The sequence below is a fragment of the Tachysurus vachellii genome, chromosome 11 (genome assembly GCF_030014155.1).
Source record: "Tachysurus vachellii isolate PV-2020 chromosome 11, HZAU_Pvac_v1, whole genome shotgun sequence".
Lineage (NCBI taxonomy): Eukaryota > Metazoa > Chordata > Actinopteri > Siluriformes > Bagridae > Tachysurus > Tachysurus vachellii.
The window spans coordinates 5,083,246-5,104,418 of NC_083470.1; the positions used below are offsets into that span (position 1 = coordinate 5,083,246).

Here is a 21,173-nt window from a genome sequence, read left to right on the forward strand (position 1 = left end):
TCTGACTTGTTTTCTATTACATAATGGACATGTGGGTTAAATAGGAAGAGGATACAAATTCACTGTGAATGAGCTAATGCTGTGCTCATTGCGAGTCAGTAAGAAATGTTCTTGTCTTTCTAAAGCAAAGGTGTGATTTGCGGTCACGGTGCCTCTGACTTCATAAGTGTCACTGAGACTTTCCTGGCAGTGAAGCGAGTGTGTGGTCAGTGTCTAACAGGCAGTTGAAATGTCATCGTTATCCTCTGAGAAGCATGGCTCAGAGATAACCGTACCTATCAGATGAACCAAGGCAACGTGTGGCTGTCATTCTCTCTCTCTCTCTCTCTCTCTCTCTCTCTCACACACACACACACACACACACACACACAGATCTCCCAGCTTCTGAGTTCCCGTCATATCTACCCTCTTCGTACAAGATTCCTGCTGCCTCTCTATATTAAAGCATTCAGGTTTATCCCTCCCAAGATAGGGATAAACCAGCAAATTCTGTGTAGCAATACATGTCTCGGTAATATTTATTAGACAGCTAATCTTTAGATGTGAAGAACGTCAATAAAAGGAGATTGGTGTGTCTTTATAGAAAAATGGCTAGCGGGGCTTAGGCTTAGGCAGCAATGCTAGGACATCTGACTGATGTACAAATGCATATACACAATCCCATACTTCCCCGGTGTGTGCATGTGCACGTGTGTGTGTGTGGAGGCTGTACGTATGCCCGTCTGCCACGCAGCTCAGTCATCGTTCATAACCCAGCAGAGTGAGTCAGTCCTGCCGAACTGAACAAAAACAGGATGCTGAGTGAGTTCCAAAAACAGATCATTACTCAGCAACGCAAAAGGCTAACCTTGTTATGAATCATCCAGATTTGTCTTTTTTTCGATCAGATCCGTTTGGCTGAGCAAAAAGAGAGAGTGAATTTTAAGCAGATAGACAAATCTGCATGACATTGCAGTTAGTCTGCTGCATTATTAGAGTGTGGGCTAATTGCACAAAGCAAGTTTGAGAGAAGTAATTGAAGCTATTTTTAGGAAAAGAATAGCCTACTACAGAATTTGGGGGAGGACATATAGAGAGAAAGAGAGAGAGAGAGAGAGAGAGAGAGAGAGAGAGAGAGAGAGAGGAGGGGGGAAGTATAGACAGAGAAGGGGAATGAAGGAAAGAGGGGACAGGGTTGCGGAGAGATTCTAAGAAGGGAGGGAGGGAAAACGTGGAGAGTGAGAGGGCATCGAGTGCATTTACTATTCAGCCAATGCTATGGCGGGAAAGCACAGGAGCAGGCTGGGGGGTTGGGGGTAAATGGGAGTCTTTTATCTCAAGTTTCCCACATCCTGCTGCCGAGTCTGAACGCGGCCACCCAATTTGAAAGAATGCCTGGTATGCGCCCATCTTCCTCAGCGCTCTGGTGGTGTGACTGCCATTGTTCGCTGTTTAAATAAAGCCCAAGAGCCATGGACGGGGATGGAACTTCCAAAGCAGTGATTTGAGATTAATGAGGTTTTGTTTTTTGTTTGTAGATCTTCATAAACGCACCCCCCACACACCACCCCCCAAGCACACACAATCATGCTCATCCAACAGTAAAAAAAAAACAACAACAATAGAGTCATCCACATCAGGAGACAGGACAGCGACTCAACTTTGATGCCTTGCGATCATGCCGGCAAGCAACAAGGGCTCAGACTTTTTATCCATATGTTGTAATGGCATCACTGTCTAGTCCATAATGAAAGCTTAAAATCTTTTGAGTCAATGGAATTTGAAGGCATCCCAAATAGACATTTGGACCGTGTAGAAGTGGAAATAGAACAAAATTTGAAATTAGCATAAAAGTGGAAATTAGCATAAAAATGATCGTCGTTTAAGGTTCACGCGTGTGATGTTAGCTTTTTTTTTTATCTTTTATTTATACAATTTTATATAGTAGTGAATTTCAGAAATGATTCAAATGGTGATTCAAAAGCTTTCAAATGATAAACAATGAAGTAGATTTTTTTTTTTTTTTTGACAGGGAAAGTTTCAGTACACTTTAGTACTCTTTAGCACTCTTTAGTACCATTTGTTCCCTAAAAATGTGTATCGCTTTCTTTACATCTCTGCAGTACGGATGTCGAATATCCTGCAATTCTAAAACGCAACAACCAAATTCTTTGAAAAATTAATAATCAAATTATAATAATTATGAAAATAATCAAATTCTACTGTAATAAAATATTATTTAAACCTAATCTATGATGCCTAAAAGCTGTAATACATGAAGACAAATATATATATAAATTAAAAAAAAAAAAAAATATATATATATATATATATATATATATATATATATATATATATATATATTGTTTTTTTTTTTTTTAATTTATATATATATTTGTCTTCATGTATTACAGCTTTTAGGCATCATAGCTTTTAGGCATCATGTGTGTGTATAGTCATTTTTAAATTCAAACACCTCATAGATTAATTTCTAAAAGTTTTGCCCAGTATTAAAAAAACAAACAAACAAAAAAAAATAACCTAATGATGCCATCACGACTCTTTTGTTTTGGGGCACAAACGTGTTTTGTCTCCTGACCACGAGGTGAACGATTTGGCGCGTTTTGATTCCCGCCACGTCGTCTATAGCACAGCCTACGTCGTCTTCTATTTTCATATTTGATTGACGCGCGTACACAATAGCGAACCTCCTTCTCATTGGTCGAGCTCTCATCAGTAGGCGGAGCCGTCCGTGACGGCAAACCTACGCTCGCTACTACGTGTATAAGAACCTCGCGCCCCGCCTTTACGCTTTCAGAAAGCCGGGTCTGTGTTTGTTTGTGTGTGTGTGGGAAAAAACTCGCACGTTTCTTTCCTCTTTTCATAGTAATATCACGAACTGTTTGTTTTTATATTCGAACCGTGAAGCTGAAACCACGTTCGGTTTTATATTCGACTCGTAAATCTGATTGTTTTTTTTCGAAAGGAGAAAACTCGTTTTGAAAGGAGACGAAAATCCGCCTTTTTTTTCCCTCCTCAGACGACGTGGATTTTTTTTTTACTCCGTTCTTCGTCTCGGTCGGATTCTCACGGCTTTGGGACTAATTTCGTGATCTTCTTCTGCCTTTACACGGATATTTACGATGCTGCTCTCTAAACTGAACACGTTCGCGCACATTTCGGCCGTCGACATGCCTGCGAAGATACAGCTCCAAGTGCATCAAGGTTAGAGGACGTTTGGTGTCGTTATGGCGCGTGGGAGCCGCAGCGGACATGTTGATTAGCATTTAGCTAAAGACAAGCGCTGTGTGAAGGGGGGAGGGAGGGAAGGAGACCCGGGGGTTTGGGTCGTGTTTCTCACCGTATGTCACCGTTTTAACACGTTATTGTGCTCTTTGTGGTTCTAGTGAAGGAAAAGGAGCCGTTTGAGAAGGTTTATCAGGTCGGTTCGGTGCTGGGAAGCGGTGGGTTCGGTACAGTGTACACCGGCCTGCGGATAGCCGACGGAGCACCGGTACGTTGTTTATTATTTATTTATTTGTTTTATTTTGAACTTGGATGTGAAAGAAATTCTTAATGTATTTTTTTTTAAATATATGTATTTTGACGTTAAGAATACGGTTGTTGACTTTTTTTTTTGTTGTTGTTGTTTTTGTTTTTTAATTAATTAATTAATTTTTTGTTTATTATTATTATTATTATTATTCAGGTTGCTATCAAGCATGTGGCTAAGGAGCGCGTGACCGAATGGGGAGAATTGGTAAGAATTTCCATTTGCTACCTCGATTAAATGTTTTGAAAGATTTTACAAACCGACCCCGAGTTTGTTTCGGTTGAATTTCCCGTGTTGACGTTTTTTATGTTGTACGTAATTTGCAGCCCAACGGCGCGCGCGTGCCCATGGAGATCGTCCTGCTGAAGAAAGTAGGCACCGGTTTTCGCGGTGTGATCAAAATGCTGGACTGGTACGAGCGCCCGGATGCCTTTATCATCGTTATGGAGAGACCGGAAGCCGTGAAGGACCTTTTCGACTTCATCACGGAGAAGGGCGCGATGCCGGAGGAGCTCGCGCGCGGGTTCTTTCGCCAGGTGCTCGAGGCGGTTCGTCATTGCCACGCGAGCGGCGTCGTGCACCGCGACATCAAGGACGAGAACATCCTCATCGACCTGCGCACCGGAGAGCTCAAGCTCATCGACTTCGGCTCGGGGGCGCTACTCAAGGACACCGTGTACACCGATTTCGACGGTAAGAACGTTTATATTTAATGCACTTTTTTTTTTTTTCTCGGGAAATTTAAGCAATATGCAAAAGCTGTGTGTATTATTAGTGTGTGCACGAAGACTCTTGTCTGTAAATCTTGCAAGAGGAACGCCATGGTGACCTTCAGCTTTTTAAATAGGATTTAGCACGAGGTCTGAGCCTGAAGTCACGTTTTTATTATGGGAAAAAAGTCCAATTACATCGACAAGCCGCGTCTCCGTAAGAAACGACGCTCGTGTTTTTAGTCGTTTCCATGCGCCCTCTGTTGGCCACAAGCGGCGTCGCTACAACTCAAAGTTTGTAAACACAAGTCACATGGCAACCGGTTTTCCCGCCCCGCCTCGTGCACACGACACATGACTGCGTAGGCTCACCTGGCCTAGCGTGCTGTAGTAGTGTTGTGTAAACACAGCCGTAGAACACTTCCTGCACCGTGCCCCACCTCTTTTACTACTAGTGTTTACTCTTTTGCAATCAAAACAAAAAAAAATTTGCATTGGATTTTTTTCAGACTGCGTTGTAATTTTGTTTGGTTTTGAGATTAAAAATTTTTTTTCCCTTCTTCTCAAATGCAGGTACACGTGTGTACAGCCCTCCAGAGTGGATCAAATACCACCGGTACCACGGCAGGTCAGCAACTGTTTGGTCTCTGGGGATTCTGCTGTACGACATGGTGTGTGGCGACATCCCTTTTGAGCAGGATGAAGAAATCGTGCGGGGTCAAGTGCTCTTCAGGCGAAGGATCTCGACAGGTAAATATTAATTTTTTTATTTGACGGTATTTGCAATAGATGTACACTATCTTTTTGTTCTTACACGTTTTCCTCTTTTCTCCTGGCAGAATGCCAGCAGCTCATCAAATGGTGTCTGTCTCTGCGTCCCGCCGATCGCCCATCTTTCGAGGACATAATCAACCACTCCTGGATGCAGAACACACCGGCGCCACCTACAGACGCCACAGAGATCCGGTTGCACAGTTTGAGCCATGAGGCGGTCACCGTATGCAAGTGATTCACTACATAGAGACTCGACACTACGTCAGCTGGCTAATAGCCGACGGCCGCCCTCCGAGCTGAGCAGCGCAGGAAACAAACATTTCAAAGTGTGAAATGCTTGTTTTTCACTTGGTTAACACAAATGGCAGCTGTCTACGGGTGAGCCCAGGAGGTCTGGGATGTCCGACACCACCTCGCTCCCGATTTCGGTCAAAAGCAGAGTCCGGCCCAGGAAGTGATGTCCGCCGCGTTGAGACGTGACCTGTGCAAACTTGAAGCGGTTCAAGCGATGCCGAAGAGTTAAAGGCATGCCTGTGAATGGACTGAGAAACCTCCACTGTGGAGGAAGCAAGCTTTCATTTAGTGCCTTCTGTGTGTGTCAGAAATAAATACTTGAATTAAGTAATAGCCACTGTACCACTGCTCCTTATCCAGATGTCACAATTTTCTTGCTTCCATCTCATCTGCACTATGCAGAGAGTAACCAAAACAACCTCAGATAACCTGTGCAGAATGACCGTCCGACACCTCTCTCTCTCTCTCTCTCTCTCTCTCTCTCTCATATCCTGAGAAACTTAACACAACTACCACTTGTCGATACAGAAGCACACAGCAATGCAACTACGACGTGAGATAACTACAAACATTTGTCAATATTGTAAATATGTAATTGTCTTATGACTCTAAATTCCAAGACAAGGCCTGTAAGTAATATTTATTTCAGTGTTTTTCTTGAAAGCAAGATCTAAGTGGAATTATTTATTTATTTATAGCAGAACGATTTTTTTTGTTCGACGTTTGTCATTCCACACTGAAGGGTCCACAGCCTATTTAAAACTATTTTTAACATATTTAAGAGCTGTTTTGAGCAGATGTGTACATACATGTAAATATTCTTTACAAGCACTTCCATTGTCTGACACAAGGAGTACTGAAATGTCTACTGAGTTTTTTTTTTTTTTTTTTTAACTTAATTGTCTGCTGTGCATTGTTAGAGGAATGTCATTGTGTATGTCGCACAAACGTCTACATGTTTGGAGTTTCACCTCTAGCATGACTGCAGCTTGTATTTTTATTTGATTTAATTTGATTGTATATTGTTTAGGGAGTTATTTTTTTACACAAGTTTCAATAAATATTTTTTTAAGTGCTGAATTGTGGCTGTCCTGAGTTTCTTTATCTGGCTCTTGCCAATTTATATCAATTAAAATATACTAATTACAATAATATATAAATATAATTCACTCATTATATACTGTAGTGAAAGGATCAAATTTTATTTGTCACATACATAAGAGAGTACGACATGCAGTGAAATGCTTTTTACTTCTGTCTGGTATTCAAGCATGAAGTTATTAGGAAGTTGTTGTACTGACACCACAACCTGCTATCTAAAGCATTATGTATCAAAATTGCAAGTCTAAAGATAATGGTGATTAATAGAAATGACGAGGTCCATAAATACTGAATAATGAGTAGTTACAGATGTGTGGTGATGGCATAAGCTAATTATAAGGTTAGAGCTGTTAACATGGATAGCATCACTAATGCTGCTACCACTGAGTATCCTATCAGGAAGAGAGAATCTGCAGAATTTTACTACAGAATCACTGGGGTATGTTGTGGGACCCTGCACATCTTGTTTCGAACGGTACACAAAACAAAGTGTGATAAAGTGCGAAGTGAAAGTAAATGAGATCGAGAGCAAACGTGTGTCCTTCGCGTCCCGCATCCTGCAATAAATATTTGCACCCTCGGAGTAGAAATTTCATGTCTCCTGCCAGGCGAATTCAATTTCCAAGCCTTCTCCACTGTTCCTCTTCAAGTTCACCTTGCTCTAAAGAACATAAAAATTCACAGTACAAAATTATTCTCTTAGAAATCAAGTAAAAGTGAACCATTCAATCACAAGGAAACACGACAGTGTCATTAATATTTTGCATGTCAATGGAGCTGGCATGTGATCATTCCACTCATTCCTGTTCCATTAGTTCTTCACACTTCCTCATAACTTTCAAAACACATTCAATAAAGTGAAACCATCTCTGGAAGTAGATCTTTGCTACAGAGATCTACTGAGTTCAGAACCTTTATAGCCTTTTCAGATCCTCGGTTTGATTGTGTGTGTGTTTTCTGTCCATGTTCTCTATTTAGATTTCCTTCAAGTTCTCTGGTTTCCTCCAGCCTCCCAAAAACATGCCAGTAAGTAGATGAATTCATAGAGTCAAGATAAATTGCCTCTTGGTGTGAATGAATGTGTTTATGATGTCCTGCAAAACCCACTGACCTCCCATCCTGGGTGGATTTCTGCTTCACACTGAGCGTTCCTAGGATAGTCTCCAGATCCACTATGACCATGGTCACTTAGTATTGTTTTTATTCAATTAGGAGATTTCTGTTTTTTTCTTTTTCCACCATTTAGCGATTTTATAATTTCAGAACCGAACAAAAAACCAAGCAATATTTTGTGTCATGTGACATCGCTACAAAATACATTTAGCTAAAGTAATGCGTCTTGAACCTGAGTACAGCTCTCATAGAAAGTTGTTACATACAGGTTTATGTGTTTTTCCCATTGCAGTTTCACCAATTCAAGTAGATTTCCGCAGTTTGTCAGGCTACAATAATCCCAAAAAACCTGAGGTACTGGCTAATAAATTATATAAATAATCAGAATTATTTAAAAACCTCAAAAATTGAACTGATTCCTTTCCTGCTCACTGCATTTGCACTTTGTGTAAGCTTTTTTGTATAGTTTGTATTTGTGATAATTGTTCCAACTCACATGTGGCCTCTGAGGACAACAACTTCCTAATCGATACGCAATTATCAGACTGTATCTGACTGTGGAAAGGACATTATTCATTATAACACTCTCCGGTGTTTATAACAGTTTATAATCTCACCCTTCAGTGTCAACCAAATGAGGATGAGGTTGACTTTTGAGTCTGGTTCCTCTCAAGGTTTCTTCCTCTTCCATCTAAGGGAGTTTTTCCTCACCACAGTCGCCTCAGTCACCTCAGGCTTGTTCATCGGGGATAAATACAAACACGTTTAAATACAAGTCTAATATTAATCTTGAAGTTTTGTATAATAAACTTTTATATTTATTATGTTCTGTAAAACTGCTTTGAGACAGCGTCCGTTGTTAAAAGAACTATACAAATAAAATTGAATGGAATTGAATTGAAAAGTTCAGTGTAATCAGCGTAGCATTTTGAAGGGATAAGCAGCTTTGGCGTGTACACAAAAGTCACAGTCGTACCTGATTTTGTTCCTTTGCGCAAGAACTGTGATGCTTGACATACTATACAGAATACACAATATAAGTTGACACACGGGGGGGCACGGTGGCTTAGTGGTTAGCACGTTCGCCTCACACCTCCAGGGTTGGGGGTTCGATTCCCGCCTCCCGCCTTGTGTGTGTGGAGTTTCCATGTTCTCCCCGTGCCTCGGGGGTTTCCTCGGGGTACTCCGGTTTCCTCCCCCGGTCCAAAGACATGCATGGTAGGTTGATTGGCATCTCTGGAAAATTGTCCGTAGTGTGTGATTGCGTGAGTGAATGAGAGTGTGTGTGTGCCCTGCGATGGGTCGGCACTCCGTCCAGGGTGTATCCTGGATGCCCTTGATGCCCGATGATGCCTGAGATAGGCACAGGCTCCCCTTGACCCGAGGTAGTTCGGATAAGCGGTAGAAAATGAGTGAGTGAGAGTGTTGTTACAAAAATAAATGAGCATTTAATTTTAAGTAACATTTTTGTTCAGTATGTAGGGATTAGCAGAGTGCAGGATGTAAAAATCGCTGATGTTTGGTCAGTTCCTGATAGAAAGATGTGATGTGAGACGGTATGTGTGTTAAAATACACTGTGTAGGTTCCTGCTTGGTTCTTCTGGTTGTTTTCTATCTGTAATCGTAGATATTACAAGGAATCACTGAAGATGGATATTAAAACTTGCACTTTCCAGAGAGTTTAAACAGAAAAAAAAATAAGAAAAAGCTGAAGCAAAAATTTGCTCCTGGCTGTGCATGTGCACCTTGCAGATATTTATAATTCTCCACATTTCAAAATTGGAAAGATGATTGATGGTTTTGATTTATTTGTGTTGACGTAGGGACATTTTCCATAATTGACTGTCGGGCGTTTACCATTGGCCTTCAACAAAAGAGCTGAACAGCAGCAAGGTGCAGTTGGATGCCTGTGATCCATGACAGTGTGAACAGATTGCTGAATCATGGCTGTTATGTAACTGCCTCAAGACAGTTTGTGCAGAGGGGCAGGATTCACTTAACAAGCTTTAAGAGTGCAGAGGTACAGAATGTCCTGTTATTTGTCTTTCAGACTCATGTGGAGTTTTGCATGTTCTCCTCCTGTCCTAGTAGTTTTCATCTGGGTTCTCTGTACTTCCCAAAAACATGGCAGTAGCCCTGGAAACTTTAAACCGTTCCTCCGTGATGCCTTGAGATCTTGAGGTCTTGTGTCTGATCCAGGATGTCTAACGTTCCCTGTGCCCACTGATCCTTGTGTGTGATGCTCGTCTGCTCACTACAGCTGTAAAGAGTGGTTCTTTTATTCACCATATGCTTCCTGTCAAATCAAACCAGTCTCCTCTGAGCTTTCTCATCAATAGAACCCAGAGGACTGGTCCAACCAGTTGATCTTGGCTTTTAAAATGTTATGAGGCTCAGTGGATAAGGTGTTGGGCTACTGCTTTAGAGGTTGTGAGTTTGAATCCCAGGACCACCAAGCTGCTGGGCCAATGAGCAAGGCTTGTAACTCTCAATTGTATAAAATGAGACAAAAATGTAAGTTGCCCTGGATAAGGGAGTCTGTTAAATGTTATAAATGTGTGGCTTCTGCTTGGTTGGAATAACAACTTGTACACTCTGTTCTAGAGAAGACTGGACACTGTTCTAGACAATGTTTTGAGGGAAAATTACAAGAGATCAGTAGTTTCTGAAAAACACACCCTAACTCATCTGGTGCCATCAACCAAGTCGTGGTCACAGTCACTGAAATCACAACAATAACCTTACACAGAATTTTAGTGGTTGATTAGAACAATACCCTTGAGTTTGAGTGTAATAAAGTCTGAGTCTGAAAGATTGTGAGTTTTGGATCTGGCATGAGTTTGTCGAGCTTTGAGCAGGTTTGAATGTCCATTGGTGCTGCTTTTGTCATGCTGACCTGCAACCCAGATCCTAATAGGAGCGTGGCTTACGGTTTCCATGACATAACATGGAAAAATAATTAACAACGCTCTAACGCACACACAGCATCACTCAGAACAGCTACGATGCTGCTGATATGCAACGAAAGGGCTTCTAAGATTACTTGCTTTTTTAGATAAGAACCGATTGACCTTCTTAAGGTCATTTTATAGAATGGCAGCAAACACATTGAGAACAATACTGTGCTTGGGATTAGGTGAACTCATTGACTTATTCATGTACACACGTGTGTGTGTGTGTGTGTGTGTGTGTGTGTGTGTGTGGCAGGGCTGCTAATTGGTCTCACTGGGCCTAAGTGTGCTGGCAATGTCACTAATATGCCACACTGCCTATTGTTCATGTATATACAGGATGTGTGTGTATATATGTGTGTGTGTGTGTATATATGTGTGTGTCATTTTGATGGCGTGAGAGTGAGTGTGTGTCAGTATAGTCATGTAACCATGTTTGGAATGAAAATGAAGTTTGTGTACTCATTGCTCTTGTCATGTGCCTCAGGGTTTGTACTAATGTCCAAGCATCTTGAACAGACTTATTTTTTAAAAGCACAAAAGTTAAAAAATATAAAAAATCTGCTTCATTGTGAATTTGAAATCATAGAAGGCGAATAGAAGACTTCACCAAAAAGCGAAGGCGAGATAGAAAAAGAAAGTGAACATATCAAGCAGAAAAGAAAAGTGATGGGGGATAAAATGATAAAATAAAAATGTCAGAACGAACAGAACGATACACACACACTCACACACACTAATCCACGTTTGAGTTTAAAAACCCGTATACAGTTTGTTTTGAGAAAAAGGGACAGCATGGGGGCGGGGCTTGTTTCTGGGCTGTAAAAAAAGACATATTTAGCCACAATATTACAAATAAATTTTGTATTTCTTAGGTACAATTAATATGGCTCTATGGTCATTATTACATAGTGGTTTTTTTTTGTTTGTTTTTTTTTATAAAGAGTAAATTAAAGTAATGTAAATTACATAATAGAGATAATGTAAGCTAGGTAGCTAGTTAAGTGCATTAATAGGATTAACGGGATAAAGGAACTGTGGTATTCTGATTATGTGTAAAAGTATTTGAGAGTCACTAGACCCTTTATTTTATTTTGTTTTGTTCAGTCAGTGTTGAAAAGATCCCCAATCATCTGTGCACACTAATTTATTCTGCTAGTACTAAATATTTGTCAGGCGGACACCATAGGGACACTGCAGGCAGTTCAGGAGGTGGGGTTTAGAAAGAGCAGCTCATGCTGTAGTTACTGTTTCAGTGGGAAAGTGCGTTGGGTTGAAAGGAACATACCAAGTAAAAGGTTCTGTTTTGCGTAAATGAACAAGAAGTAGTCATTGTATTTTACTTTACATGGTGGCTTAATCTTTGGCATGCCTTACGCCTCCAAAGTTGTTCTGGACCTGGGATTCAAACTCATGACCTTCCAGTCAGAAGCCCTTAGTACCCTAACCACTGAGCTACCACTTCCCTGATTCCTTTCCTTGTGCTTCAGAGGTTTCCTCTGGCTTCTCTGGTTTTCTCCTCACTCTAGAGACATGCCTTTTAGGCTGATTGGAATCTCTAAATTGTTCCATCGTGCCCTGGGATCCTCTCCATCGTGTCCCCTGCCTTGAGCCCCATGTCCCCTGTGTAGGATAAGATGGATAGATGGTTGTTAATCCTATTTCCTGGCATGCAGCTACAAATAAAAATGTCTCAGGTGACCAGACTAGTGACATACTGCACCTTTAAATTATTTATTTTCACACCTGTGACCTACTGCATATCGATATGAATTATATAACATAAAAAAGAAAAAATCATGTTATGTAAATTCTGAAAAATAAATTCATATGGATTGTGTCTAATTATTTCCTCAACTCAGTCATTTGATGTTGCAAACACTGAAAATCTCTGGATAGTACTTAGGAAAAGAACTACATATTTATTATTATTAGTGTGTGTGTGTGTGTGTGTGTGTGTGTGTGTGTGTGTGATCACCATCGTGAGAATGAGCTCAGCACTTGCTTCCACGCTTCTCTTGCGAGGTTTCCAGGGATGTGCGATGCTAAGAGGACTGGAATGCAATCCCGTGCTTGACCCTGGCTCTCGCTCCCGTCTCTACCTGCTCACACTCTTCCACTTGTCACCGTTCTGACCCTTTGTGAGAAAACACACACACAAACACGCCCCCTCCGGCTTCCCAACATTCCTAGCCCTGTGACTCAATTCGTTCTCAGCAGCTGAGTGCAGATCTGTCACCGAGGATAAAGGTCAGCTCGCTCTCACTCATCCGGAACGCAGCTTACTTCAGATCAGACCTTAAAGTGCCCCTGAAATCAAAATGTTGTGTTTCGGTGCTTCTTGTACCACTCTTTTAGTTTTAATACCACTAGCTCACTAGTGTATGTATAAAAAGTGCTTTTTTTTGTTTTACTTCGAATAATTCTTCACTTCTGAGAAAAACAGTACAGTATTTTTGGCTGAGTCATTATGTACTAGTCTTGTATTCAACCAGTTAAATGTGCTGCTGACCCAGGGGGCGGGACTTGTTCTATAGTGGTGGCTCTTTAGCAGCAGACAGGTTCTGTTGGTTCATTTTTGGTCTCGTGCCTTCTTGCACAATATACACTGGGCTTCTCCGTAAATCAGAGTAAAGACCAGCATCATATAATTGGGGTATGGAAGCCTTTATTAACACCACATATACATTACAGCACAGAGGAATTGTTTTCTTCTTGTATACCAATTAAGGAGGTTGGGGTTTGAGCATAGGGGCAGCTATGATACAGCAACCCTGGAGCAGGGAGGTTTAGGGGCCTTGCTCAAGGGCCCAAAAGTGGCAGCTTGTCAGTGCTAGGGCTTGAACCGCGATCAACAACCCAGAGCTTTAACCATTTGAGCCACCACTGGTCCATGATACAATACATTTTTGAATAGTGATCACCGTAAGCCTGATATAAAATGAGTTAGGACTCTTTGAGTGTGTAATTTCAGTGTGAGATTGGCTTTTCCCTCTGTTGATAACCTTACACAGAATTTTGGTGATTGAAGATTTTGCCACCTTCAAATTTTGAATGATGATGAACAAGCACTCGGGGTGTCTTAGACTGCAGAAATGGGTTTGGTATCACCATTTACTTCGACGACAGAAACATTTAACCCTTGTATGTTGTTCAGGTCTGTGGGACCCATATTCATAAACATCATAATCATTCCTAAGCATTATAAACACTCAGGTCATAGTTTTGAAAAACTTTACTTCCTTGTAAATTTGTTGATTTTTTTCCACTCATAACTTGATTAAATTTGATTTTCTTTTTTTATTACATTTTATTAAAAAACAACAAAAAAACGAGTAGCACTTTAATTAAAAAATGTGATGTAATAAAGTTAAAGGTAAATATTAACCATATATGCTGTTTATTTTGCTTGTAATTGGGATGAAGTAAACATCTGTAGAGTATTTTAGCATAAAATGTTTGATTGTGTTGAATTAAAAACCCCAAAATGCAGCGGTTTCACCAGACCCATGAACACTGAGTAACAAAAATACGAACAACATACAAGGGTTAAGTAACCATTTATTTTTATTTTTTTGGAACATTTCAATGAATATGTTGCCTCGTGTCTGTTTCGACAGACGAGTTTACAATGGAAAACAGCTGTTGTCATGTACATTAAGAGGTAAGTCAGAACCTTGTTTCATGGACGTTTCATAACATAGCATCCACTGATAAACTGATAAAAAAGTGTGAAGTATTGTTCTACAATTCCACAATTTGTCTATAGGGTAGGCAATGGCATCTGTGAAGCAACATGGATGGTTGTCCATTGCCTTCAAAAATTTCCGTTTTTTTTCATTCATTCATTCATTCATTCATCTTCTATTCATGCTTATCCGAACTACCTCGGGTCACGGGGAGCCTGTGCCTATCTCAGGCGTCATCGGGCATCAAGACAGGATACACCCTGGACGGAGTGCCAACCCATCGCAGGGCACACACACACTCTCATTCACTCACACAATCACACACTACAGACAATTTTCCAGAGATGCCAATCAACCTACCATGCATGTCTTTGGACCGGGGGAGGAAACCGGAGTACCCGGAGGAAACCCCCGAGGCACGGGGAGAACATGCAAACTCCACACACACAAGGCGGAGGCGGGAATCGAACCCCCAACCCTGGAGGTGTGAGGTGAACGTGCTAACCATTAAGCCACCGTGCCCCTACACAACTATAAAAGTAGTGTTAATTAAGTCTGTCATTGGGATATGTTAGAGATGTCTTCTGGTGGAGACTCTGTGGCTCTTCATCACCACTGCACACCACACAGTTTACACTATATGGACCAAAATGTCACACCTGAACATCCCATTCCAGATTCATTCCCCCATAATAAGCTTTAATATTCTGGAAAGGATTTTTACTAGATGTTGGAACGTGGCTGTTTGGATTTGTGATCATTCAGCTACCTGAGCATGTTGGGATGGTGAGGAAGTCTGGACTGTTCCTGTTCATCTCAGGATGCTCATTGGGGTTAAGTTCAGGGCTCTTTGTAGGACACACGAGTTCTAACACTCATTCTTAAGATATACACTTTCCCATGTGATTGGATGACACTCATTTTGTCCCAGGATTAAAGCATCAAGCCTGTGAATGGACCAGAATCTGTTACCTCAACCACATGCAGGCCTGCAAGCCGCTTTGACCCTCAACCAGACGCATCTCTTTTATCCTGACCAACAGGCGAAAACAAAGCGTGGCCGATCACGGATCGGCTCTAAAGGTCATCTTCCTCTCAGGGCAGCGAGGACAGAAGCAGTCACCCATCAATTTCTCACTCTTCCCATTTGGAAATTGGTGGAAGCCAATATCTCAACCCAGAACAGCAAACACACCACTGTTGACAAGCCCTTGTGATTCATCTCTTAGTAAACAGCAGTCAAGTCTGAGCTAAGGAGCGTTAGGAGGAGCGGTTTAAGTCTGAAGGGCTCCGCCCACTTTACCCCCTCCCAGTGTAGTTAGTCATGGCTGTGTGTGTGACTTGAGAACCGCCAAAGCGTCTGTTCCCATGGGAGTGTGAAACCAATGAAGAGGTAACGAACACAGCAAACTGTAATAAATGCTGTGTAAATGAAAGTGTTGGATTAACCCACAATGCAACAGAACTGATCCAAACTCACGAGTTTACTGTGTACTGGAATTTTAATCATGTCCCAACATGCAGGAATACATTGCAAGGAATTACTAAGGAATTTTGTGTCTTTGTTATTATGAAGGATTCTTTTAAAACTATTTAGGCTTATTTATTAATTAGTATAGTTTTTTGCTAGGGATTAATTTGGCTTTTTTATACGAGTGACTAAATATTGCACATTGTGTAATACTCCTATTATTATTATTATTATTATTATTATTATTATTATTATTATTATTATTATTATTATTATTATAACAACCAGTTCAGTTAAGTTTTTTTCTTATACAAAAATGAGTAAAACATTAAAAAAAATGTTTTATGCATTTTATGAAGCACTGTAATAAAAGTACAATAATTAATAATGTAACTATAAGTTTATCAGAATTACTGAATTCGAACAATAAATTAAAAAAAATATATTAATTAAAAAAATGAAAAAAAAAAAAAAACAGAATTACTGAATTAGAATAATACATTGAAATATGAAATAAAAACAACAGGTCCTATATATATATATATATATATATATATATATATATATATATATATATATATATATATATATATATATATATAAAATAAAAATTAATAAATAATTAATTCATTAATAATACAATATTATATATATATATTGTTTTTGACTGTGATATATTTGTTATTTAATACTTTAAATATTTGCATTTTTTTCTTAAACATGCATAACGAGCTCTTTTTTTGCAAACTTGTAGTTCTGCATCTATTATGTGAACATAAAGAACAACACCACACACACAAACATGCACACCTGTATCGAGGCCTTCTGCTTTCCCATCAACCCCTCCTCCTCCCTGCTGCTTTCCCGTAAAGCCATGATTCACTTCCTCATTCCACCCTGACTGATGTGCGCACATGCAACATGCAAGTACTCGCTTTAGCTTCCCTTTCTCCACACACACACACACACACACACACGCACACACACACACACACACACAGCTTGCAGGTGTCCCCTCATTAAAAATTACTCGCAGCATGTGTCTAGATTCATTATTGCACTACATAATCATTCTGATTCCTCATTTTCCTAATTTTGGTGTGGTTTCTTCTTGCCCTAGGATATCAGCTCATCTGTAGGTTTCAACGCATGACCCAGGGTGTTGCTCAAGGTTAAAACGTTTTGCATGTCTTTCCCACACATTCCCGTGCGCAGGTCATAAATGTCGAAATCTGAGGAATCTGTATTTCATAATGAAACAAACTTGTGTAAGAGATTTGTTCTGTCCTGTTGTGAGAGCAGGAAATAGCCTTAGTGGCAGCAAAGGGCATCTTCAGGGTGACTTCCTGTTAGTCCTCATAGGTGCCATTGCAGCAAGTTTTTACATTGGGAGGTCGGTGCAGAAATGACACCGAATCGAGGTCAACGGTTGTCCGAAAGCTTGGCGTGTTCAAGCCTAAGGACATGTTTTGTGTTTGTAAACAAAGAGCAGGTCAAGTGATCTGGTCGTTATTGCTGAAAGCGAATTGAGCCACTAACCCTGGATTTCTCCATTTTAAATAATGAAATGACTGTAATCATTTAAATTAGGCTTTGAAGCCAAGCTGCTTAGATGTTTCTCACTAGATACTCACTTGTTTATTTTCTATTTATTTATATCTATTATTTATATATATATATATATATATATATATATATATATATATATATATATATATATATATATATATATATATATTTATATTATCTATTTATTTATATTTTATTTTGATTAGACCAAATTAGTTATTTAATTATTTAAAACGAATATTTTCCCAGATTATACAATTCTCAGTGCAATCATTTATTTAAACCAAATGAATGTTCTTTCACAGCTTTAGGGTTCGGGGTTCAATCCTTGTGTGTATGTGTAGGCTTCCATCAGATTCCTCTCTTCTCCCAAACCAAAAAAAAAAAAAACGCATGCTTAAAGTGCACTGGATAAGCAAACTTGTCCCTAACTGCCCTTAGGCATCAAATCCAGGGTGTATTCCAGCCTTCATACCCTGTCTAGCATAAAAGCAGTTACTGAAGATATATGAATGAACAAATGAATTGTCAGTTGAAAGTGAACAAGGGTGTGTTCCTTAAAAGAGGATTTGGAGGACAATGACTTTTATATTAGTCACAGTTTCATGTCAATGAAACTTAATTAAATATTCTGTTGTTCCTTAAGGAATTCATAGAATGCAAGTTTCTTGGTACGTTTGTTTATATTCAAAATGATTTACTTTAGGTCCTGCCTCACAGTTGAGACGTCCTAAATCATCCTAAACTCACGTTACTCAGGTCTGTATGCAGTTTCAGGTTTCTTCCACTAAATGTACGTTTCCTCCAAGTTCTCCAATTTCCTTCTACCTCAAAAAACATGACAGACTGTAGACGTTAAATTGTTAAAAACGTGTGATTGAGCGATGACGTCTTAAGAATAAGTACAGACGAATGCAATTAAATATAAAAAAAAAAAACTGTCTAGTCTTCAGGTAGGGAGTAATTTAACACTGTTTATGTCAAGTCAAGGATTACATTTAATTCTAGTCCAGGATTACAATGATTCCACATTGTAACCTCAAATTTAGATAATTTATATTTGTATATGGGGAATTTATAGTAAATAAACCATCTCTAACAATGGATGTATGGTATAGTACAGATTAAATGCATCCCTGTGAAGCGCTTACCTTCTGAGATGACTGAAGGTGGCTTCTGCAGGACTAGTGTCAGGGTTTCAATGCTACTAAACATCCTCATAGTCTTTTAGACATCCTTATGGAATTATAGACATGCCCAAGGCCTTATAGACATCCTCATGGCCTTCTAAACATCCTCATGGTCTTATAGCCACCTCATAACTTTATAGACATCCTCCTGGCCTTTTAGACATGCTCGTGGAATTATAGACATGCCCAAGGCCTTATAGACATCATCATGGTCTTATAGCCACCTCATAACTTTATAGGCATCCTCCTGGCCTTTTAGACATCCTCGTGGCTTTATAGACATACTCATGGCCTTATAGGCATCCTCATGGCTTTATATCACCCTCATAACCTTATAGGCATCCCCATGGCCTTATAGACATCCTTACAGCCTTCTAAACATCCCCATGGCCTTATGGACATCCTCACAGCTTTGTGGCCTTCTAAACATCCCCATGGCCTTTTACAGCCTTCTAAACATCCCCATGGCCTTATAGCCACCCTCATAACCTTATAGACATCCTCATGGCTATATAGCCACCCTCATAACATTATAGGCATCCTCATGGCCTTATGGACATCCTTACAGCCTTCTAAACATCCATTATAGATATCCTCACAGCTTTCTAAACATCTTTGTGGCCTTTTAGACATCCTCATGACCTTATAGATATCCTCACAGCCTTATAGTCACCCTCATAACCTTATAGGCATCCTCATGGACTTATAGACATCCTCATGGCCTTATAGATATCCTCACAGCCTTATAGCCACCCTCATAACCTTATAGACATCCTCACGGCCAATCACACACTACAGACAATTTTCCAGAGATGCCAATCAACCTACCGTGCATGACCGGGGGGGAAAACCAGAGTACCCGGAGGAAACCCCCGAGGCACGGGGAGAACATGCAAACTCCACACATACAAGGCGGAGGTGGGAATCGAACCCCCAACCCTAGAGGTGTGAGGCGAACGTACACTGATCCAAAAAAAACAGAAACACTGTACATTTCCTAATCATTTACTGACGTTGCACAAGTAGATGTTTTATGTTAATACCCACAATGTGCCGTGTGCACCAATAGTTCCAGTAAGGTTATGACAACAGACCACGTGGCTGGACAAGAGTGGAAATATCCAAGATTGTGTAATAAAATATAGCGTGATAATACTAACTGATAAGGGCATACACAGGAAGGATGAACCCTCTGGCCTTGATAATGGTTCACTGGGTATGTGATGGACTTTAAACCTTGTAGTGAGCGGGAGACCAGAGTGGAATGTGCACTATTCCTTTCGAAATGTTGATGTAGGTGTGTGCGTGTGTGTGTTTGTGTGTGTGTGTGCATGTGTGTGTTAGTGAGGCGTGTCACCTTAATCTCGGATCAACACTGAGCCACATTCCAAACACCCACAGATGGGTTTCCTGTTTCAGTTATGCAGAACTGAAAGCTAAGGATCGACAGGTTAAGGGTCCCTAGTGTGAAACCTTCGTTGTTATCTTTATTGTTATGGTCTCCGTGTTGTCTTTAAAGATTCAACATTTTAGACTGTTAGAAAAGAAAAGCCATTTTAGCTCCTTTACTCAAAGACCTAGGAGACGTGTTTATCTGATAACCACATGAAATGCAATGAAGATGTAATATGTAGGGAATAAAACACAACACTACACAACATACTGTTATAGGAAACTAATCACCGCCCCGGAAATACTTGTTTTACAAATAGAACATATCCTGGTGGGTTTAATTCCTTATATAATACTGAAAATTGCCAATGACTGTAAATGTTTAATTTATTAAAGAATGTCTAATTTATTAATGTCTAGTTTATTAAAGAACCAAACATCATACATTTTATTATTTTAGTTTTATTAACTTATAGTTACCTCATGGAACATTCTCAGAATGTTATCTCCTATAAACAGCAGTTCATGCACCAGCCTCTCTCTCTCCCTCTCTCTCTCTCTCTCTCTCTCTCTCTCTCTCTCTCTCTCTCTCTCTCTCTCAGTTAAGTAGACCAAAACCTAGATGATTATGGAAAAATCCGTGGTCTTATAAATTTTCCATTATTGTTTAAATAATTTTTTAAAAATCTGTAAAAAAAAAAAAAAAAAAGTGTTAGTCTTCAATTGAGTTTGTTGTTATTATCTTAACTTTTCAAAAGTCAATTTGCCTTTTTTTTTTTTTTACAAACGTACAAACTTTTTGTTTTGTATATTTTAACTGTAATTAACCTAGTAACCAAAGTCTTAGCTAGCTGACTACCAAATTCTCTACATATCTATTAAATAGATATATCATATCTATTAAAACTAATTCGGTTCTAAAACTGTTGAAGTATAATTTTAATTGAGTCTTATATAATAAGACCTTCTAAATCTAAATCTTCTAAATAATAAGTATCTCGCAGAGTTTAGTTTAAATATATATATATATATATATATATATATATATATATATATATATATATATATATATATATATATATATATATATTTATATTGCGTGAGTGAATGAGAGTGTGTGTGTGCCCTGCGATGGGTTGGCACTCCGTCAGGGTGTATCCTGCCTTGATGCCCGATGACGCCTGATATAGGCACGGGCTCCCCGTGACCCGAGGTAGTTCGGATAAGCGGTAGAAAATGAGTGAGAGAGAGAGAGAGAGAGAGAGAGAGAGAGAGAGAGAGAAATGTCTTACAGTGTAATAAAGTCTGGAAAGAAGATGGAAGTCATCCACCAATAGTCTGTGACCAAGTAACAAGGGCTTTAGTCATAGAAACAACCAAGCGCCCA

General features: G+C 39.7%; 1 protein-coding gene and 1 long non-coding RNA gene across 2 annotated transcripts; one reads left to right on the top strand and one right to left on the bottom strand.

Annotated features, from left to right (window-relative positions):
• Positions 1–2,806: 2,806 nt before the first annotated feature.
• On the top strand, positions 2,807–6,390 carry pim1 (Pim-1 proto-oncogene, serine/threonine kinase). Its single transcript, XM_060881129.1, has 6 exons — positions 2,807–3,204; positions 3,387–3,493; positions 3,689–3,739; positions 3,859–4,225; positions 4,816–4,992; positions 5,082–6,390. Exons 1-6 carry the CDS (start codon positions 3,123–3,125, stop codon positions 5,249–5,251), a joined length of 954 nt encoding a protein of 317 aa, XP_060737112.1. The 5' UTR covers positions 2,807–3,122; the 3' UTR covers positions 5,252–6,390.
• A 190-nt stretch (positions 6,391–6,580) lies between these two features.
• Positions 6,581–12,646, bottom strand: LOC132853408 (uncharacterized). The gene is made up of 4 exons (XR_009649171.1): positions 12,454–12,646; positions 8,501–12,098; positions 8,142–8,259; positions 6,581–7,072 (listed from the first exon to the last, which is right to left on the bottom strand). It is a non-coding gene; the product is annotated as an uncharacterized LOC132853408 (long non-coding RNA).
• Between the last annotated feature and the right edge of the window lie 8,527 nt (positions 12,647–21,173).

Bases quoted from the DNA above. Each gene is read 5' to 3' on its own strand.
- pim1 (XM_060881129.1), top strand. From the start codon at position 3,123: ATGCTGCTCTCTAAACTGAACACGTTCGCGCACATTTCGGCCGTCGAC. The intron at 3,494-3,688 runs GTACGTTGTTTA...ATTATTATTCAG, and splicing joins GGATAGCCGACGGAGCACCG to GTTGCTATCAAGCATGTGGC. The intron at 4,226-4,815 runs GTAAGAACGTTT...TCTCAAATGCAG, and splicing joins CGTGTACACCGATTTCGACG to GTACACGTGTGTACAGCCCT.